Here is a 21,655-nt window from a genome sequence, read left to right as displayed (position 1 = left end):
CGACCGGAAAATGGCCAGTCCAATCAGACCGGTTCAATTCGAATCAAACCGGGTTGAACCGGTTTGTCCCGAGTTTGGCCAAGTTGAACCGGTTCAATCCTTGATTCCATTTGTTCCAATTTTGTACAATTTGATCTCTATCATGATTAATTGACCCCATTAATATTGAATTCGATCAAATTGGATTGAACCAATTTGAAATTCATGCACAAATTGATCGAATTTAACTTGTTTAGCTCAATTGTTCTTGAATTTGGGTAATTGCATGGCCAAGCTAGACTAACAAATTTAATTGAAGTTCAATTAATCAAATTGATCCTCAATTCATCAAACTGGATGTTAGTCTAGAGTGGGTCAAGTTGAATTGCACTAATTGGACCAATTACTCTTAGACTTCTCAATCGTTAGATCGCTAAATTGATTAAATTGGCTCAAATTCATGTGAATCTTCCAAAATTGATTTTGAATTTGGATTTCATATAAGAAATTAGGCTCATTCGTGTCTCAATTGCGCAAATCATGAAGAATTGATCAAAATCACTGATTAGGGCCTAAATTGGGGGTTTTTGCGTTTGGCTTGGAATTACAAAATTTGTTCCAAAATTGAATATAATATGACCTCTAGATCAAATGTCGTGAAGAAAACTAACCTAAAAAATGACTAGAAATGAAGAAATTTCATTTTTGGCCGATTTGAACCAAATTCCGCAAATTGGAAAAAGTTGATTCTAAATCGATTTTTGTAAAATTTCAAATGCCAAAGGCAAATTGAATGTAAAATAAAATGATTTTTGGATTTTTGTATTTTTCAATTTTTTTGGTCAAATGTTTGATTAAAAGTCAAACCCTAGTTGACTTTTCACTAGGAGTTTGATTTTATGATTAAATCTTTGAATTTTTATGAAATTTCTACTTCTAAAGTGAAATTGGACTTGAAAGGAATCTTTTTATGCAAAAATCCCCAATTTGATCCGGGGTTGACTTTTGGTCAAAGGGTTGACAAAAAAGTCAACCGTTTGACTTTCGGGTTTTTGCATGAAATAAATAGAAAATTATTTACAGAAGCTAGACCAACAGACAGAATTAAAAAACGACACTTTTTGTTCAAGAAATGAGTTCCGTCGCGATCAGAAATCATAATCTCGAATTTTCTGCTTTTAATGACGCGTCGGCTAAAAATTAGGTGTCAACAAAGCTTAATGCATAATTTTGTATGCAATTAATTTGGTAAAGGTTAGTCAAAATTTAGGTGTCAACAAGGAGGATGAGCAGTTCCTGAGCTCGGGGTCCACCACGTCATCTGCCACCACGAGCTCCTCTTCCCCGCCTTCACCGATGCCCCGGAACTCATGTACGTGGTTCAAGGTGAGGGTTAATGTTATTTATGTGCACTCATCTATGTTTGCTGCACAAAGTGACAATTGTTATCATTGCATGCAATTGGTGCATTTTGAGTCTTCGACAATCATGTTTGATATGAAAGAACATTATAAAAATGAATGGCCCATCATATTGTTATAATATGGTTAATACCACGAAAAATCCTTAACTGATACATATGTGACAATTTTACCCTCTGTTAGTTTTCATTAAATTTTACAGTCAAATTTCTGAGTTGAATGATACATGACAGTTGACGGGTATACCAGTTTGGGATTTTACCCTCCGTCTGTCACAAGTGTACCATTTTGTGATTTTTCGTAATATTAATCCAATTTAACGGAGGGTGAATTTGTCACAAATGTACTAGTTTAGAGTTTTTGGTGATCCAAAAATTAGTTTAGGGTAAATCTGTCATAAGTGTACCGGTTTTGAATTTTTTATAGTGAAAAAAATTAATTTGGAGTAAATTTGTCACAAGTGTATCGATTTGGATTTTTCGTGGTATTAACCCTATTGTAATATGGAAAGCGTCTATTCTAATTGAACAATATAATATTAAAAGCCAGTTGGCAGAGCCTGTCTCAAGCGAATCATATTCGGATTGATCAACCCGCTAGCATGAATATCTCATATTTCATTTTGTTTTTCAACATAAGAAAAAAACATATACGAATCAGAATTGAATCTTCACACATATTTATTCACCAATCAAGCAGCCTAATAAAGGTGGATTTTCATTTGTTAATTGTTCTTAGAGTTGAGCCTTTTTTTCTCCCCAAGATGGTAAATAACTCCACAAGGACTACATTTTTCCCTGGTCGCCGGAAGTGGGCTTCATGACGTGGTCATTCCGGGTTGCCTTGAGACGAACCAATCTGACGAGTCATCTCGATCTCAGTTCCAAGGCTGAGGCCGAGGCATGAGAGGTGAGGGGAGCGAGCAAAGAGGAGACCAACACTGGAAGGTCCAGTTCATCCGTGATGGCAATGTCGTCGCGTCGCCTGCTGGTGCCACCCGCTGGATCTACAGCAGGGTCGGTCCGATCTTGTCCTGGTTTCTGTACTTTACACTGCCAATGGAGAAAACCGGCTCGATGAGAACATCCGGGTAAGAACGTCGTATAGCAATGATTCGGTTAAGTTTGTTGGTATAATAAGTCGAGTCTTTGAACTTAATACATTCGTTAGAATGAATCTCAACCTTTAAACTGAATCTCGACCGTCAGATTGGGTAAAACCCTCTTGAATTGTGCAGTGCACTTCATTCATCACAGACTAATTTCTTCTTTAGCAATTAGAACACTAGCACTTTTCAAAAGAATGCATGTTTCCCAGAGCATACACTAGGAATTGCCATTTTAACTCAGGAATATGCTCGGACTGGTCTACAGGGACGTGTGACAAATTGTAAAATTGCAAATGAACGTCTAAATCTATGGCTATATTAACTCAACGCCCTTTAAGGGTATGCCTATTTTCTGATATCTTTGTACATATCTTAGCATTTCTCTGCTAATTTAGCCACTGGTGACATGATTCTGACTTCCAAACGATCTTTAATTATGTTTTGCACGGGTCATCTAATTTCTCTCCCCAGAAGCTCTTCCTAGCTGGGAATTCACAACAAGGGGGAGGAGCCGGAGATGGAAAGGCCGAGGCCAGAATCGAAGCGGGCAGGGCCAGCAACAACAACAACGCCACCGACGCGGACAACAACAACAGCAACAAGGGAGAGCTTCGGCAACATCTTCAGCGGCTTCAATGATGGCATCCTCAGCGACTCCTTCAACATTGAGAGTGAGCTAGCCCGAAGGCTCATGAGGCAGGACGACCAGTGGGGCAACGTCGTCACGGTCCAGAGCGAGCTCCAGATCCTCAGCCCAAGGTACGACAGAGGCGAGGGAGGTGTGCGCGAACGACAGGAGAGGCGCTGGCAAGGCCGCGACGATTGCAACGCTAGCAAGGGTGCTAGCGCTAATGGCTCGGAGGAGACACTGTGTACACTCAGAGACAACATAGACAACCCTGAGCGGGCGGAAATACATAATCCGGCGATGGGCAGCGTCGGCGGCGGTAGCGCCCACCGGTGAGGCCCTACCTACCTTGCCATTTTCTTTTTTTTTTTTCACTTTTGTTTTTTAAATAACATTTTAGCTTTTTTATTAAAATTTTTAATTTAATGAAAATCAGATTTGAAGAAAAAATAATAAAAAATACCACATAGGAGAGAGAAAATAATTAAAAAATACCACGTCAGCATTTTTCATTAAATAAATTGACGGTGTTAACTGAAGGACTTAATTGCATCAATTTGACAAGTTTTAGGACTCGATTGCATTTTTGTGATAAGTTTTAGGACTTAATTGCATTTTTTGAAAGTTTTAGAACTCAATTGCACTTTCACGATAAGTTTTAGGACTTTTAGTGCATTTATCCCTAAAAAAAGTACACATACTACAAAAAAAAAAAACACAAACCAAGGCCATTGCCGATGGCTGCCATTGTCGCCCATCGCCGGAAAGGGCCAACGGAGGTTGCCTGGGCCTCGCCGATGGTCAGTGAACTTGTCATGCTGGATTGAGGTTGCGTGAATGATTGAACTTGTCGTGAAACGGCGGATCTCTTGCAAATGCAAGAGCAAGTTGAGCGAGGGTTAACTGGTATTTCTTAGCAACCTCAACATATTTTTAAGAGGACGGTAGCTGAGAAGCCACTTTGCTCCGCCAAAAGACAGCATAGGATGTGCACAAGAGTCCAAGCGCAAATGGTTGCGAAAAAAGAGTCCCAAGCGTAAAAGCTTAAACCATAGGATAAAAAAAATTCAGGAAAATCGTCCTAATTAAGCCCCATTGCTCTTTCCCTGTGTCAGATCCATTTGCTTTTCAAGTTTTCAGTAGGGAATAGCTAAGATCCTGTTTAGTAATGTTTCTGTTTCTCCGTTTTTTGTTCCCCGAAACAGAAAAAGAACATAAATTCGTTTTGTAACGTTAGTTAGAGTGTGTTTGGTAACTTGCCAACCGGGCATAAATTTGTTCCCAAAATCAATTTTGGACCAGAATCAATAAGCAAAAAAAAGTTAATTATTTATTATGGGAACAAGAATGAGAAATAGAAAAGATTTTTTTTTCTTTTTCTTCTTTCCTATTCTTCTTCTTGGCCATGGTCGGGTAGCCAGCAACCGGCGATCGGCGGATGGCCATAGGCCAGGGTCGGCGAGAGCGTCGTGGCTCTCGCCGGCCACAAACGAAGGCTGGACCCTCGCAGCCTAGGTGAGGGTCGCCCTCGAGGCTCGCGGCCTAGGCTGGAAATGGTCGGTGAGGGCTGCCCTCGCTGGCCGGTCGCTAGCCATGGCCAAGAAGGAGAAGAAGAAAAAAAGAAAAAAAAAAGAAAAAAAGAAAGAGAGAAATATTTAAAAATATTATTAGTAAAAAGAAATTTTATTCAGTTACCACACGTATTTCTGTTCTTTTTCTATTCTAGGAATGAAAATTTTGGACCATTACCAAACGCTTTCAAATGCTTAGAAATTATTTCTGGGAACAGAATAAAAAAAAAATCATTTCTGAGGGTGCGTTTGGCAACCATTCTGTTCTCGGAAATAATTTCTAAGCATTTAAAGATGTTTGGTAACGGCCCAAAATTTTCATTCCTGGAATAGAAAAAGAACATAAATGTATTTGGTAACGACGCAAAATTTCTTTTTATTAATAATTTTAAAAAAAAAATTTCTTTTCTTTTCTTTACTTTTTTTCTTCTTCTCCTTCTTGGCCATGGCCGGCGACTGGCCACAGGCCAGAGCCGACGAGGGCACTGCGGATCTCGCCGGCTTGGGCAAGGGCTGGACCCTCGTAGCCTGGGCAAGGGTTGTCCTCGCCGACCTTTTCTAGCCCTCGCTCGAGCCTGCGAGGGTTACCCTCGAGGCTCACGGCCTAGGCAAGGGCCGCCCTCACTAGCCTTGGTCTGTGGCCGATTGGTCAGCCAAGAAAGAAGAACAGCAGGAAAGAAGAACATAAAAGAAGAAAAAGAAAAAAAATTTCTTCTATTTTTTATTTTTGTTTCCAGAATTAAGAAGCAACTTTTTTTTACTTCTTGATTTGCTCCAAAATTGATTCTGGGAACAAATTTGTGCAAATTTGTGCCCAGGAACAAAAAATTTACCAAACGGATTCTTGTTCTTTTTTTGTTCCACGGAACAAAAGAATAAAATCTGTCACTATTTAGTAAACAGAAATTGTTTCTGATGAACAAAATGGTTACCTAACGCACCCTTAGTATTTTGGTTCCCTGGAACAGAAAAGTGATTAGAGAATAGATTTGGAACAGAAATAAGAAGTAAAAAAAATCTACTTTTCTGTTTCTCGAACAAAAAGAGAAACAATATCAACTCTCTCTCTTTCACAAGATATTTTCATACTAAACCCTAAATCCCAAATCCTAAACCTTAACCCTCAAACCCTAAACTCCAAAACCTTAAACCTCAATACCCAAACCCTAAAACCCATAAAACTAAAATAAAAAACCCTAAACCCTAAATCCCAAAATCCAAATCCCAAACCCAAAACAATAAACCTTAAACCCCAAAACTCCAAATCCGAAACCCTAAAATCTAAACCCTAAAATCATAATTCCAAACCCTAAATCCTAAACCGCAAAACCCTGAACCCTAAACCCTATATCCTAAATCCCAAACCCCAATACCCAAAACCCGAATTCCTAAAACCCTAAACTCAAAACCCCAAACCCGAAACTCCAAAGCCTAAACCCCAAACCTAAACTCTAAAATCCAAAATCTAAATCCCAAAATGCCAAACCCTAAACCTCAAAACCGAAATCCTAAAACCCTAACCCCTAACCCAAAATACTAAAATCCTAAAATCCTTCACCCTAAATTGCAATTTCCATGACCACCACCCGGTATTTGCTTTGTCTATAAAGAGTAATTTTCTTTATGATTGTATTAAGGTCATCCAATTCTATATCATAACGCATTATTATTCTATTTCTAGTCCAATTTTATCCAAACATGAATTGTTAAATCCCCTAAACTGCAATTTTCTCGACCACTACCCGGTATTTGCTTTGTCTATAAGGAGTAATTTTCTTTATGATTGTATTAAAATCATCCAATTCTATATCATAATATATTATTATCTATTTCTAGTCCAATTTTATCCAAACATGAATCGTTAAGTCTCCACCGACAATTTTATAATTAAATGAAAAAAATTAGGAGTAGAAATTTTTAGTATCCTACCAAATACATTTATGTTCTTTTTCTACTCCGGGAATAGAAATTTTGGACAATTACTAAACACGTTTTTTTCTCAGAAACTCGCCTAGGGAATAAAAATATAAAAAATTATTTCTGAATAGAAATTGTTTCTCGGAACAGAAATGTTACTAAACAAATTCTAAACAGCGAGCACTAAAAATTGAGGGCTTCTAGCTTCTATTGATATGATCGAAAAATTGTCAGTTCTTCGACGTACCTTGGCATGAGATCTGTTAAGAACTGAATTGGCACAAATGAAATAGGTTTAGGACTTTTTTGGTACTTTTCCATTCTTTTGTCTTGATGATAATAGCAACATTTTGTAAAACTACAATATCAAACTGTAGTCTGCATTAAATCATGCTGATCACTAGCCTAGTACCCAAGTTATTTTCGCCAAAAATCCACAGAAAGGGAAGAACGTTTGTAATTGAGTTAGGCACATCAAGCATTAAAGCTAACTCAAGACCTCCAATGAATTATCAATTTTGTCCAGCCGAGTTATAGCAACAACACTCCCAACACCTCCTCACTAGCAACTTGAGGAACAACCCCCCGACAAAATTTCAAGCAAATATCCCAATCCGTGACAAATTTATCTTCCGTTAGTTTTCGTTAAATTTTGCTGTCAAATTGCTTAGTTAAATGACAAATGGTAGTTGATGAATATACCAGTTTGAGGTTTTACCCTCCATTTGTCCTAGGTGTACTAGTTTGTAATTTTTTTTGTATTAATTCAATTTAATAGAGGGTAAATTTGTTGCAAATGTACTAGTTTGACGTTTTTGGTAGTCAAAAAATTAGTTTGGGGTAAATTTGTCACAGGTGTACAAGTTTGGGGTTTTTGGTTGTCAAAAAATTAGTTTGAGGTAAATTTGTCAGAGGTGTACCAGTTCGGGATTTTTCGTGGTATTAATCCTAATTGTATTATAGTCTAATGGTACATGTCTAAACTTAAATTGCAAAAAGAGAAGGTCCAATGAAAGGTGAAGATAAGAGGGGGGCAGAGGTGTAAGTCAATTTATTGATAACAGCCCACTCAAACACACAAGATGCGTGAGAGCTTACAGAGCTTACGTACGCCGATTCTAAAAAACAGGCTAATCTTAGCAATTGCGGAGCCGGGTACAGGCCACTCAACTTGTATATATATAAATATAGTCTTGGACATGTGTGTGTTATTTGGGACATCTGAGCATGCACTTGGCAACCCCAAATCTAAGTCTGTTTGTAATTAAATCGGTTCGACCCGAAAACTGACTTAGTCATACAAGTTCTAGGCTGGTTTCCATGAAACTTAGAATCTAATTAGCTTCGATTAACGATTCCAAACTTTCATTCCTAATTTGTTTTTATTAGAAGAAAAGGATAAGCTTTGCACCTAACAAGATCTATAAACGTAGGCTCCGACATGAAATATACCCAAATAGCTACTTGATCAAGAGTAATTCTTGTGCGAAAAAAAATAATTTTATTTTATAAAAAGTTATACATGTTAATTGGGATCTGAGATTAACATGGAGAGCGGCACCACTCGTCCCGTGGCATGCGAGATTAACCACATCCTTAATCATATAAAAAGATGATCAAGATCATACACCCCTCCTATCTGTTTATTTCTTCATTAAATGACAGCATCTTAGTCGTATATAAAGAGGGTTGTGAAGTCATATTGTCATTTTGACAGTTGGGCAATTTTCTTTTTCTATAGGGTTTGATAAATGGGTGAATTTCTTACCTTTCTATCTTTATTAGTTTATTTTCTTTATGAATCGAAAAAAAAATTTCATTGATCATTTTTACGCTTCACCTAAGAAAGTTTTATAATTAATAATTTTATTTGCTATATGCCGCTGCACACGGTCAAACCTCATCGTTTAGAAGATATTTAGCGGTTCCATAAGTCTGTATATTGAAAGCATGAAGCCGATCATTTTAGCTAGTTTGCTTAATTTTCAAGTATCGTTTATAGTGGAGAGGGATTGTAACCCAGTGATTTGACCCTATCGACTAAAAGGCATTAAGAAAAAAGAGAGAAAAGTTTTACAAAACTATTTTCAGCAGATATAACCGACACCCTAAATCCATAAAAAAAAAATAGCGTAAAGGGAGGTCAATAACAGTAAGAAATGCAGCAACCGCGAAAAAAATCAATGTAAAGAAAGATTTCACATAAACATTCCAATACATTATTGATTTGAGAACCTCAATAACAGTAAGAAATGTATGCGCTCTTTGAAATAACCATTCCTTATGTATCCGATGTTCTTGGTGCCACTGGTCGTGTTGAAATATGTCGTTTTTTAAATTTAATATAATGGCTTTAGTCTTATTTATTGCGTTAGTCTTAGTTCCTTAGATGGAGGGATGGACTCCGGGCAGATGAGGCTAGCCAGCCTCTCACTCTCTCTCTACGTTCTTGGTGGGGTCGGGAGCTGATGTTGTGCTTAGATCCTATCCCCAGCCGTGCAGATTTGTTTTTGATTCGATAAATTTTTTTTTCTCCCTTTGTGAACCCTAGATCTCGCACTATCATCTTTGTTTTGTTTTTGCATTGGGTTAGGGTTTGAAATTATGCATCGTCTGTACTAATTTTTCTTCATTCCTCTTTCCCTTGTTTGGCTTTCCTCCATTTCAATTCTCGGTCCCAGTGTCAGCAGTTGTAGGTATGTCCAACAACATTATTTCTTCTTGAGAAGGCTCATTGTCATAGCCCTGAAGAGCCAAAACCTGAAAGCTATTGTTAAGAAGGAGGTTTGCTCCTGCGTTTCCTCAGCCTTGAGGAAGGGTTAGAGTTGTGCATTACTAACACTAAAAATGAAATGATATAGAGAGGATGTGAGAGGAGGAGCCTCCTAGTGGACTCAAATGCCAAGGAACATGGAAGAAATGTCGAGTCACTTGTTATGATGACTACCAAAGTTCAGATGTTCAGAAGTCCCCATTTGAAATGCACAACAAGTGAGTTATTTATAGGGATATGACCCATATGGTAAGTGAGCGAGATATTACCATGTGGCAATCTTATTATATTGAGATCGACGAATGATGCGCCCTCAAATGTCATGAGGACATGGGGTCATTAATAGGTAACCGGACTTCAGAAGGACATGGGCCAGCATCAAACCTAGTGGAAAATATTAGGGATAGACTTCACTAGGCCCTTCCTAACAAGCCTCACCCTGAGCCCATCAAGCCAATTTCTCTAAGTTATTCCAAGATGATAGGTGTCACACCCCGGACGCTCGAGCGCGCGGACATCCTTCCTTAATCATGTAATTGCGACGTCCCAGGAGGCGTTGCCGACCCATTCATTTTAATTTTCAATTAAACGCAAGCGGAAGCAATCATAATCCACCCAATCACAACAAGAGAGATAGTCAGGAAAACACACCTCAATGTATACAGCATCATCAGCAATACATCGGGTTAACATATTACAAGTCCGCTATGCGGACCTTCCCGATTACAACCACAAAAAGTAGGAGATTAACCTAGTTCCTCTATCTACGAAAGCAACCTCAAAAGGTGTTCCCTCTCAAAACAACCGGTTCCCATGGAACGCAACGCGTTCTCATACCTGAGCACTTGAAAAATGATTAACAACAAGGAGTGAGATAAATCTCAGTAAGTTAACGACCTAAGCCTCGGTTAGGAAGTCAACTCACCTCGGGCGATCCCAAACATGCAACAACCTATCGATGACAGATCAATAGCAAAGCAACCCTTACTTTGCCTTAACTATAAACACAAGCAGGTTACCTAGCCCAGCATAAACAGACGTGCCATTAAACAATTGCAGACATTTTTACCTTGCATTAGCATACACACACGCCCTGCACATAATAACCAACATGTGCAATCATAATACAACAAGCACATAATACAATCATAATACGTTCAGCAATTCTCATGTACAAGGTATCCACACGAGTCCTGATTATAAAGTGAAACCGTTTTGGCCCGTCCCATACCATGTCTCACAATTTTATCTCATAATTAGGCGCAAGACAACATACTCTTTCATGCGAGTTCCGATTACTACGACCTCATAGGGCCACGGCACAACCCGCGTTACTCGCATCAGGTTGGCCCTCTACTAACCATCATAACTCTGCAATCGCTCCAATGAGCATATAACAAGATCACATGATTGCATGAACCAGAGGCATATTATAGTACATAAACAGGCACAATATCAATTTAATAATCCAAACACATATAATTATTACTTTCAGGCACAGTGCATTTATCCATTCATGTTGCACTCATAATAGTCTAGATTATTAAACGACTACTCATGGTCACAACCGAACTCCCGCCGGTGTCTTCCGACATAACCGGGTATCGTCCCGCTCCGTTGGGCACGACAACGTCTGGAACCCCCGCCCAGACGGTATTCCATAAGGAGTATCGGTCCGGCCTCAATCGCGATACGGCATCGTCTAGAACCCCCGACTAGACGGCATCCGAACCCTTGCTGGACATCGTCTAGAACCCCCGTCTAGACGGACTTTCATGTGACCATGCAGGCATACCATCCACTCAAGCCAATTCTTTATCTTTAAATTTAGCCAATGCAACAGGGCATATGATATGCTATTCTCTTATGCACAATGTCACATATTGCACTCACTTTTCGCATAATGTCACACATTGCATCCCCAGACCCCCGTTGGGTGACAAGTTCCTTTATGTGATCACACAAGTACAACAAACACACAACTCATTTATATCTCAGCATTTAGCCAAATACAAACGTGGTTCTTGCTCACACAACAAATTACTACAACTTCCATACATAAAAAATGCAGTAATAAATTCACACGTGATCACATACACACAATCAACCCATCAAACTTTGCACGATTTCCTTTTTAAACATCCTAGCCACATTTAACTCATAAAATCGGACAAACAAACCCGACACCTCGGGGTTTTTCACTTATATGTCCTTAAAAACCCTTCCAAAAATTAATAAACAAGGTTTATAAAATGGGCAAGTATTTTTCAAGGCATCACAAGCTTGAAAGCACATAAAGCATGCATAGAATCACCACAATTCACTGTCAGTTATCGCCTAATTGTAATAATTCATTAAATAAAAACCAATAACTTATCGCTCTCCTCGCGATAATTTATCATCCATTCCTCGATACCCTATCGCCTATTTGACGATAGCTTATCACCAAATTTCCGATAGTTTATCACCCCTTTTGATGATAGCTTATTAATTCTTTTCCCGATAACTTATCGTCCATTTGACGATAGCTTATCACATTTTCTTGATAACCTATCAAGTCCACTTATCACCTATTGCGATAGCTTATCACTTCCACCTATCACTTATCGCGATAGCTTATCAACTAATTCCTCATTAATTAGCACTAAGCAAGATTAACTTAGTCTAATATAATCCTAAGCAAGTTTAACGTACTAATCAAGGGATTACAGCGTTAACTCACCCGGAAACGATTCCAACGACACGGGCATGACGGCGGCAACAAGAGCTACACGTGGCTCGGTCCGAAAACGACACGAGACGACAATGAACTGCTGGATAGCAGCAAAACAGCACCGGTGAGGGCTGGTTTTGCTTCGGTGAAGGCAAACCAGCCGCGGAAATGGCCCGGACGGACGGCACACATCTTCAGGCGGTCATGGCGTGTGGCTAGTGGCTCGGTGGTGGTGCTGGATGGCGGTGGACGGTGCTAGTGGTGGCCGGAAGTAGTGAGAGAGAGAGAGAGAGAGAGAGAGAGAGAGAGAGAGAGAGAGAGAGAGAGAGAGAGAGAGAGAGAGAAAGTGTCTATCAAGACACATCCAAAATGGAGGGCCAAAATCACTTCTTGCCCAACAAGCCAAAATCTAATGGCTAGAAATCAATTTTGCAAAACAAGCCAAGAAGGGTAAGAATGTAATTAAGGAAAGATGAGAGGGACACTTTGGTAATTTCAGCCCTTGACACTATTCACATGGGCTTGGGCTTGAGCCAACAAACTTGGGCTTGGGCTTGAATGGGCCCAATTTGAAGAGAAATGAGCTTGAAAAAGTTAATGGGCTTAAACTTGGGCTAAGCCCATTCTTCTTGGGCTGAAATCCTCCTTGGGCCCTATCATTGGGCTTAGTTCATTGCGGGCTTCTCGTCTCGGGCTTTTCTTGCACAAATTCTCAAAACTTCTTAATTTGGGCCCAAAAGGAAAAAATCATAATTTCCCTTCCATTGGACCCTCGTGGCCGACTATATAGTCCATGAGGCCCATTGGGCTCTTAGAATTTCGTGGGCCCCTTGCAGGCCCCAATTTCATTTTTCCAAAGTTTCTCGGTTTACTGATAAATAAGCGATTCCCAGAATTTTTTCAATAATTGTCTCTTAATCCTCTAGAGTCCAATACCTTCAACTAAATTAAAATTTGTGGTTAAAATCACTTAAATGAGTCTTTCGCATAATTAGAACAATGGGCGGCTTTTAGGGGTTTTGTGTGTTTAACCCGTAGTTGATTTCAAATCAATCCACGTTTAAGCATTCTCAATCCATGGATGACCCTCAATTGTCATGTAATCATGAGGGGTCAATAGCCCGTTTTGAAGCATACGATTATTAGGGATTGGTCTAGTGTCATTCGGAATCAATATAGTAATCGTGCGAAATCACTTGCAATCTAATTCTATACTATTGTCGAATCGATCTATATCTATTCCTGGATCGCCTTGAAATGGCTTATGGTTGTCCTTCAATAATTCTTATGGTCGAATTGTCAATTCATGATTGAGTGCTTTGGTCCCGCACAACGATGTCTTAATTCGCCTTTGCCAAAGCTTAAAGTACCCTTGAATGATTCAAGAATCAATTTAGAACCTAATTCTACTCATTGCGCATTGATGAAATAAACATTCATTACATCCTGAATAGGATCGAAATTTGAGGATGTCACAATAGAGATTATCTAGTATCCTACCACTAATCTGGAGTTACCACTAATCCATGAAAAATAGGTTAAAGGGAGGTTAATAACAGTAAGAAACGCAGTAACCGCTCTGAGCAAGAAAAAAGTTCCATCTATAAAATAGTCTATCAATGTAAAGAAGAAGAAAAAAATCAATAAAGAAAGATTTCACATAAACATTCCTATACATTTAAGAGTGTAGGTGGTTTTAATCGCTAAATCAAGAGTATTTGAATTAAGGGGATAAAGGTGATTGTATCAAATATTCTTTACATGCCCTATTTTTCCATTAAGAGATTATAAGCAGCTGAACCATGCTCTTAAATAGTTTGGACTAATGTATTGGGGTAGGCTTTTGGGAGGCCTGCATGAGCGAGTTCTGCAAAAGTAAGCAGCGTCAACGCTCAGCCAGCCTATAACCCCTTCACAAATTTTTGCGCCAAGAAACTCTGGTTTCACATGAGGCGCTGCGACCAGCTTTCACTGATCGCTTTGTATTCCTTACTCATTAGTTTAAGGCACTTTTTTGTGTTGCTTCACCCTCCCTATTTATCTGACTCAATCCCTCGTGACTTTCTTTTGATAATCGATGTGGGACTTCCATTCCATTTTGCTCGCGTCGATTCAATACAAACCCAAAATTAGTACATGACACATACAAATAAGATGCCAGAACCAAGAATAGAAAAAAAAACTCCAAAAACCTAGCTTCAAGAAAAAGTCTAAATAATACAGGTAAAGTCTAAAAGAATTAGAACTCTGAATCAGCTTGTTCCCCACAAGTGGTGTTTGATTGCACGCTATGTGAGCAATTGGTGATCTTGAAAAGTAGTGATTTTTTTTTTTTGGTTAGAAAAGTAGTGAAAATGTGACGATTTTTTCCTTTGCCATTTGGCCAAAAAATATCAATTTATGAAAACTTAATAATTATCTCTAAACTCTTGGAAATAAGATTTATAAATCTGTCTTCCTTCTATAGTTTGCTCTATTGTAAACTTCGCCACGAAAACTTTGAAAGCTCTTGATAAGGAGGTTTGCTTCTGTGTTTCTTGAGCCTTGAGGAAGGGTTAGCGTCGTGCATGGGTAACACTAAAAACTAAATGATATAGAGAAGGTGTGAGAGGAGATGCCTCCTAGTGGACCAACAGGCAAAGAATGTCGAGTCACTTGTTGTGATGATGACTAACAAAGTTCAGATGTTCAGAAAGTCCATAAGTCCCCGCTTGAAATGCATAACAAGTGAGGTATTTATAGGGATATGGCTCATATGGTAAGTGAGCGAGATATTACCATGTGGCAATCTTATTATATTGAGATCGACAAATGATGCACCCTCAAATGTCATGAGGACATGGGGCCATTAAAAGGTAACTAGGCTTAAGAAGGACACGGGCATGCATCAAACCTATTAGAAAATATTAGGGCTAGACTTCACTAGGCCTTTCTAACGAGCCCCACCCAGAGCCCATCAAGCCTATTAGAAAATATTGTTTTCACTTGTGGATGAAGGCAAAATAACAATATTATTAATAATTGAATTACAAAGATCATGAGAGGTGGAGGCCACGGTGTGCGGCGAGAGGTGGCGGTGGCAAGCGAGAAGGTGGCGTCAACAAAAAGAAGGCACAAGTTTGAGGATTGAAGCGTAGCCTTTCTTTCTCATTGATGTTATTTCTTGTTTTGATTGAAATTTGTTAAAAGATGGATCTGAGTCAAATTAATTTTAGACCCATTTTTAGTTGGTCTTTGTTTGTTACAACTCAATTTAACCCATTCGTACAATTGGAGTGACCCATTTTAAATCCAGCTCCACGTATATGAGTGGAAAAATGCGTTAGCGGATCCATTTTGCCTCCTCAAGTCTCGATGTCTTTACTTTTGTAAACAAAGACAAACACCACCATCCTAGAAAGCAATCTCTACTAATGAACTATTCTGAAAGAGAAGACATCCAAATTCTTCCACCTTTTGTAGGAAACAAAAGCTAAAGGCCATATGTTGTTGTTCCTAAAATGAAGGGAAAAATTAGTACTCCATCAGAATTAGAGTTGTATATTTAATAGCAACATACCAAAGCCTATGGGAAAGAAAAAAAAAAAGAACACTAGAGGGGAAGGCGCCGAGCAAGGTTTTCTTTCTTTCTTTCTTTTTGGGTTGAAAGTGGGTTCTTGGTAGACCCACAGAACCTCCATTAATTTGCGGTTTGCTCTGTTGAATCCATTACCTCATATATTTTATATTTTAAGGTAACCATATATCACCCCACCCATTAAATATGAATTAAAATATGGGGCCATGACCCATTTTACCACATCTGGCCACCATTTGATCCAATAGTTTTGACACGACGGGTTTTTTAAATACTTCATGAAGGACATAATTTCATGTAGAGGCGGCAAGGCCAGATTCAACTTGGAAAAACGGCGTGGCCCACACGAAAATAGATCCAATCCAGTACAAGTTAATTGAGTAAAGTAAACGATCTGTATCCGACTTGTTGTGTCCGAAATAACCCAAACCCAAAAATTCCCAGTTGTTCAACCATCAAACCCAACTGAACTCGAAACCGAGTCCTAAGTGAACCCAAACTTGATGTGCCCATGCAAGCCAGAAATCTACTCCAAGATATTATAAATCAAAATGACTCGGTATGCGAATGACCCAATATCTAATTTAACCAAATCCAGACTGATATGAACCATCCATTTGCCTCTTCTGTTGAAATCAAAATTGAAATAGACCATATTTGAATTATCCAAAACTCAGCACTTGAGACTAGTAATGACACAAACTAAACCCAAAAGTAGACAATTCGAACTGTTTTGACTTCGATCTGACTCAACTTGAAATTTTTGTAATCCGAAATGACATGTATCCTAACAAGAGAGTCGAAATCGAAGTTAGTCCAACCAAAACCGGTCCGGCCCACCCATTTGTTGCCTCTAACTATCATATCTCAAATCTATGTGATGGTCTTTAAGTATACTTGATCAAAAGGCAGGCGCCTATAGCTCAACATTGGCTGAAAGGTTAGGCCCATTGGATAGGCTTGGGCTAAAAAATGCATGCCCGGTCAGTGGACAATGGGCAAGGCCTAGGCAAGGGCCTTTAAGGCCCGACCTAACCCTATATTTATAAATAAAGGAATATACAATTTTTATTATTAATTCCACCTTGATATTCAAAATTTACAAACGTTATTAAGATCAATTATGTCCGAGGTTCTAATATAGGAGAGAAACATAGATAAACTAGAAAAACAAAATACCACAAATGCTAAAATAATTTTCCATTAACTTTCAAATTTACTAATTTTTAGCTGAAATTAAACGATATTGCAAAAGAGTGGCCCGATGGAGGGGCTTGGGCAGTCCGCCCATTGAGCTCTAATGGGACTTGCAATAAGACGAAGTATAATGGTAATAATTTAGTGATGAGTGTATAACCAATTGAAAGAACACATTTGGAGTTAAATTGATGAAGTAAACAAATAATCGGGTCAAACAATATTTTAATAAAAAAATTTGGGCAAATTGCAAATGCAAAATAGAAATGGATAGCCGAGTGAATTCCACTGATAGTGAGCTCATGACCTGATTGTAACTTTTTTAAAGCCTTAAACCCTCAATTGATCAAATAAAAATATTAATTTCTCAATTGATTGATGATCAAAACCAAGTCGTTTTTCTTCACTTGCTCCTATAGTTCGTGATTTTTGAAAGACTTTTTGTTACCCTCAACATATTTGTGGTTTCATAATTTGTCATAAGCAACTTCGACGATACCGAAAAATTGTGTGGTCATTCAACGCCCATACATGCTATTCCTAAGCATTTCTTTAGAAATAATTCCTTGAATCACTGTAAAATATTCAATTTAATTCCTCAACCACTTCTTTTGCAATTAAAACCTTAAACTATACACTTTTTTTTGTTCTAATTAGTCCTTTCGTCAAAATTATGAAGGGAAATAGTAATATGACCGTTAAGTTATCGTTACATACCACGTTACAATTCCGCCTAAAAAATGTCAACAGTGTCTCACATGACTTTTAAGAAATAAAAAAAATAAAGAGAAGGGGTCCCAGTGCCGAGGCACATCATTGCCCTCCCCCAATGCCGTCGGGTTGTGCCAATGTAGGCATCGCTTGGCCAGGGTCGCGCAACGCATTGCTGGATTTGATCAAGGTCATGTGGCCCTGGTGAATTGCTCGGTTGGGGTCACGCAACCCCGATGATGCTAGATCGAGTGGTGGCTGCATAGCCGCCATTACTTCTCTCTTTGGAAGCGTGTATGTTTGGATCGATGGTGGTGGCTGCAACACTACCACCTCTCTCTCTCTCGCTCTCCGGCAAGGGCTTTGACTCTTGGGCAGGCGCTGCTATGGCCTCCCCCTCCTCCTCCTCCTCCTCCTCCTCTTTCTCCTCCTCTCTCCCTCTCTATGGATTTGATTTGTTTTCTTTTACCTTATACTATGTTATCCAATCGGCCAAAGAAAAATATATTTGACCATCGATTTGTTAAGCTGATGTGACCCTGATGTGTCAATTCACGTCAATATTTCTGTTTCCTTTTTAACATAAGAACCAACTCAAACAAAAAAGAAAGTACACGGTAGGAGACTCAATTGCATACAAAAGTTGAGGAACGATACTGTACCATTTGCAATAATTCAAGGACCTCTGATGCCTTATACCTAATATTTTTGGACTTTGTTTTTCCTCTATCTCTTAATTAAGAATAAATATGGGCGACATCAATATTTATAATCTACCAATCAAAACTTTAGTTTGAGAAACTTTGCTCTACCTAAAAATGGAAGTGAACATAACTATTCGATAACACTGATATGAATTGTCCCATAAGAAAAGCCCAGCAAGAAGGCACGCATGGTATACTATGTAGTTATTGCAAAATGTTCAGCATGATTTAGAACGAGTTACACATATATAAACTGGCAAAAGGTTGAAATTAAGATGGAACAAGGGACTAACTCAAAATCATATATTCCCACCAATCTATATCCATCCCCTAGTGATGCATGATCATATATTGATTCAGGTCATTATTCCTCTTTTCTCACTAGGCGGCCACATCCATTCACATAAATCCAACCCAAGTAAAAATGTGTACCATCTACTCCATCAGGTTAATTCAAATAGAAGGAATAATATTCTCGAAACATGTTTTCTCTATGAGCCATCTTGTGTGTGTGTCACCATAATTTTACCTAGGGAGGTGCATCACTTCCACAAACTATGGAGCATTCCAATCCACAAATGTTACTCACACAGGATAACAAGCCTACGCCTCCACCCCCATCGGTGTGCCGTCGAGTGTGTCGCTGGCTGCTCGACTTAGTCTTGATGTTGTTGCCGCTCGAATGTAAGCTCGGGAGCTCGCCGTGGTCCCACACCGTCGGGAGCTCCATGCGCCACCTCTCGAGCTTGGACTGCAACCCTTCCACGCTCTCACTCAGGCTCCACTTGTCCACAGCTGAGCTCTCGACGTCCTTTATCTTGTACCTCTCCTTCGCCGCCACTGCTGCCGCGACCTCGGAGGGCGACGGGCCCAACTCGGATTCCGTGATGATTAGCTTAGCCGGCTTGCTTGGGGGAGAGTCAAAATCCAACGCCGTGTTCTTGGCAAAGGGCTTTTGGGTGCTCATGTTCTGCTGGAAAGGAATCATCGCCATGTTCGCGTCGGGCTTTGGATCAAGCCCCATATCAGACCCGGTCTTATGCTTGCCAAGGCCCCCAGCTGGCGATCCATTGACCATGGAACTAGATCTGGAGTTCGATTCCTTCTTCTTCTTCCTCCTCTCTTGGGTCGGCGACCCGTCCTCCGAGCCATTGATGACGGAGTGGGGCCTATTGCGGAACGACACCTTTCTTTTCAATGTCTTAACTTGTCCTGCGCCCATCATCGAACTTGTGTCGCTCTTGGTTCGCCTAAGTTCCGGCTTGGCATTGGGTTTAGGTACTTCTTGTTGCTGCTGCTGCTGCTGCTGTTGTTGATGATGATTAGAAGGCAAAAGATTGTTGTTGTTATGGTGATGATACGGATCTTGCTCGCCCATTAGGTCGAGGTAACCAACGGCGGAGGCCTCGAGCTGCTTATACAGCGGCATGCTCCGCATCGAGCTGTCAAGCACCGCGACGCCGATGTTCAATATGCCCTGAGGCCGCCCCGAGGGACGGCGTACCTGGAGCGCCACGAAGCGCATCCCTATGTGGTGTTGGTGGCGGAACGGGCGTGAGGGCGGGGTCACGAGGTTGCCCACGAGGACCCGCACCGTGCCCACGAGCACGTCCCTGAACCAATGCACGGCGTAGATCTCGATCATGACCCCGGACGTGTCGGACTGGAGGAACTCCTCATCAACGCGGAACACAAACTTGTCGTTCCACGTGGGGCTGTTCCGGCCGTGGGAATCAACCCGGGTCGATAGCTTCCGGTCAGGGTGGACCCACACGACCGCGTACGTGCGCATGGTGCGCGCGACCATCGCGAGGTCCTGCGCGGAGATGATGTTCAGCTCTAACAATTGGAAGGGATTTAGGATTATCGACGACATTGCCAATACCGAAACCAAGAGATCTTATCGACGGCGATGGAGGTCGGGGCTGGTCCTCTGCTCGCCGCCGCCTGGAAGAAGGACGACGAGAGCGGGGTTCGCATCTAAAGAACAAGGGTCAGATGCCGAGGGAAAAATTTGCTCGGAAGTCGGCAAAGAGGATATTAAGGACAGAAACGAAAACAGCTGTGTTGAAACATTAGCGCAAGCTTAGGAGATGGTTTTGCCTATTTTTGTGTACCCTCCTCGTTGTCTAAACTATCCATCATTTGGGATCTTGTCAAACTTCCTCGTTAGTTAGTACAGAGAGGTTTTGATGACATTTTATGACCACAGGAATTAGATTTACAAGTCGAATGTGTTCCAAAATAATGTAATTGAACTTAATTAGAGTTTGGAGAATAACACCCTTTACTTCATGCACAAATATTTGTGTGCCAGATAAAAAGTATGTATGTAAGAAATAAAAAAATTTAAATATGGTGAGAAAAATACTTAAATAGCGTATGAAGGCGATATAATTATATTATTGGATGAGTAATTTTAGGGACATGTGTGGTACATTAAAATTTATCGTGAAAGTGCAATTGAATTCTGAAACTTTCAAAGAGTGTAATCAAATCCTAAAACTTGTCAAATTAGTGCAATCGAGTCTTTTCGTTAACATCGTCATTTTGTCTACCATAAACGATGAACATGGCATTTTTAAATTAATTTTGCTTTCCTATGTGACATTTTTAAAAAATATTTCATTCCATCTTATTTAAATTACACTAAACAAACTATAACAATTTTAAAAACTGGAAAAAAAGAAAGAAAGAAAAGGGCAAGGACTCATGGCTGGGCACCATCGCCGGCGGCGACCTTTGCCAGCCCTGCCACCACCCATTGTTGAAGGGGCTGGCGAAGGTCGCTGGCCCTTGGCGAGGGCCAACTAAGGCTTACTTGGGGCCAGTGAGGGCTGGCCACCCTCGCCCGTCATAGGCCCCTTTGGCAATGGGTGGTGACAGCAGCCCCCATCGACAAGTCCCTACCCTCTTTTTATCTTTTTTTTTGTCCAGTTTAGTTTAATTATTTTAGCTTATTTTTAATTTTTTTAATATTATATAAATAAGATTTATAGGAGAGAGAAATTAATTTTAAAATGCCACTTCAGCATCTTCAGTTAGACAAATTGACGGTGTTAATAAAATGACTTGATTGCATCAATTTGATAGATTTTGGGACTTAATTGTACTTATTGAAAGTTTTAGGACTTAATTGCACTTTCATGACAAGTTTTAAGACTTATAGTGCACGGATCCTGTAATTTTATTACGTTTTAATGACATTTCTAGTATAATAGATGTGATTGTGCTGGGTGGTGCTTTCACCATCTTAAATAAGTAAATGCTGATGCTCAACAAATTAGAATAATCCGTGTATTATTTCCGGTACCCTAAAATTGAAAATAGATTATAAATTCGATATACGCATACGG

At 39.8% G+C, this 21,655-nt stretch overlaps 2 protein-coding genes and 1 non-coding gene across 3 annotated transcripts; 1 reads left to right on the top strand and 2 right to left on the bottom strand.

Moving 5' to 3' along the window:
- Window positions 1-3,025: 3,025 nt before the first annotated feature.
- LOC130140451 (11S globulin seed storage protein 1-like) lies at window positions 3,026-3,472 on the top strand. The gene has a single exon (XM_056319840.1). The coding sequence runs from the start codon at window positions 3,026-3,028 to the stop codon at window positions 3,470-3,472; it is 447 nt and encodes a 148-aa protein (XP_056175815.1).
- Window positions 3,473-13,954: 10,482 nt separating this feature from the next.
- LOC115693428 (U12 minor spliceosomal RNA) lies at window positions 13,955-14,120 on the bottom strand. Its single transcript, XR_004007246.1, has one exon. It is a non-coding gene; the product is annotated as a U12 minor spliceosomal RNA (small nuclear RNA).
- A 4,443-nt stretch (window positions 14,121-18,563) lies between these two features.
- LOC115693414 (uncharacterized) lies at window positions 18,564-20,364 on the bottom strand. Its single transcript, XM_030620406.2, has one exon. It carries the CDS (start codon window positions 20,173-20,175, stop codon window positions 18,829-18,831), a length of 1,347 nt encoding a protein of 448 aa, XP_030476266.1. The 5' UTR covers window positions 20,176-20,364; the 3' UTR covers window positions 18,564-18,828.
- Window positions 20,365-21,655: the final 1,291 nt, after the last annotated feature.

Source organism: Syzygium oleosum, unplaced genomic scaffold (genome assembly GCF_021117445.2).
Source record: "Syzygium oleosum isolate NSW1041296 unplaced genomic scaffold, Sole_v2.1 Sole_v2.01, whole genome shotgun sequence".
NCBI classification, from domain to species: Eukaryota; Viridiplantae; Streptophyta; class Magnoliopsida; order Myrtales; family Myrtaceae; genus Syzygium; species Syzygium oleosum.
Note: the sequence above shows the minus strand (reverse complement) of the source record. Positions and strands in the feature narration are given on the sequence as shown.

Coding starts and splice junctions, on each gene's coding strand:
- LOC130140451 (XM_056319840.1), top strand. CDS start 3,026: ATGGAAAGGCCGAGGCCAGAATCGAAGCGGGCAGGGCCAGCAACAACA.
- LOC115693414 (XM_030620406.2), bottom strand. CDS start 20,175: ATGTCGTCGATAATCCTAAATCCCTTCCAATTGTTAGAGCTGAACATC.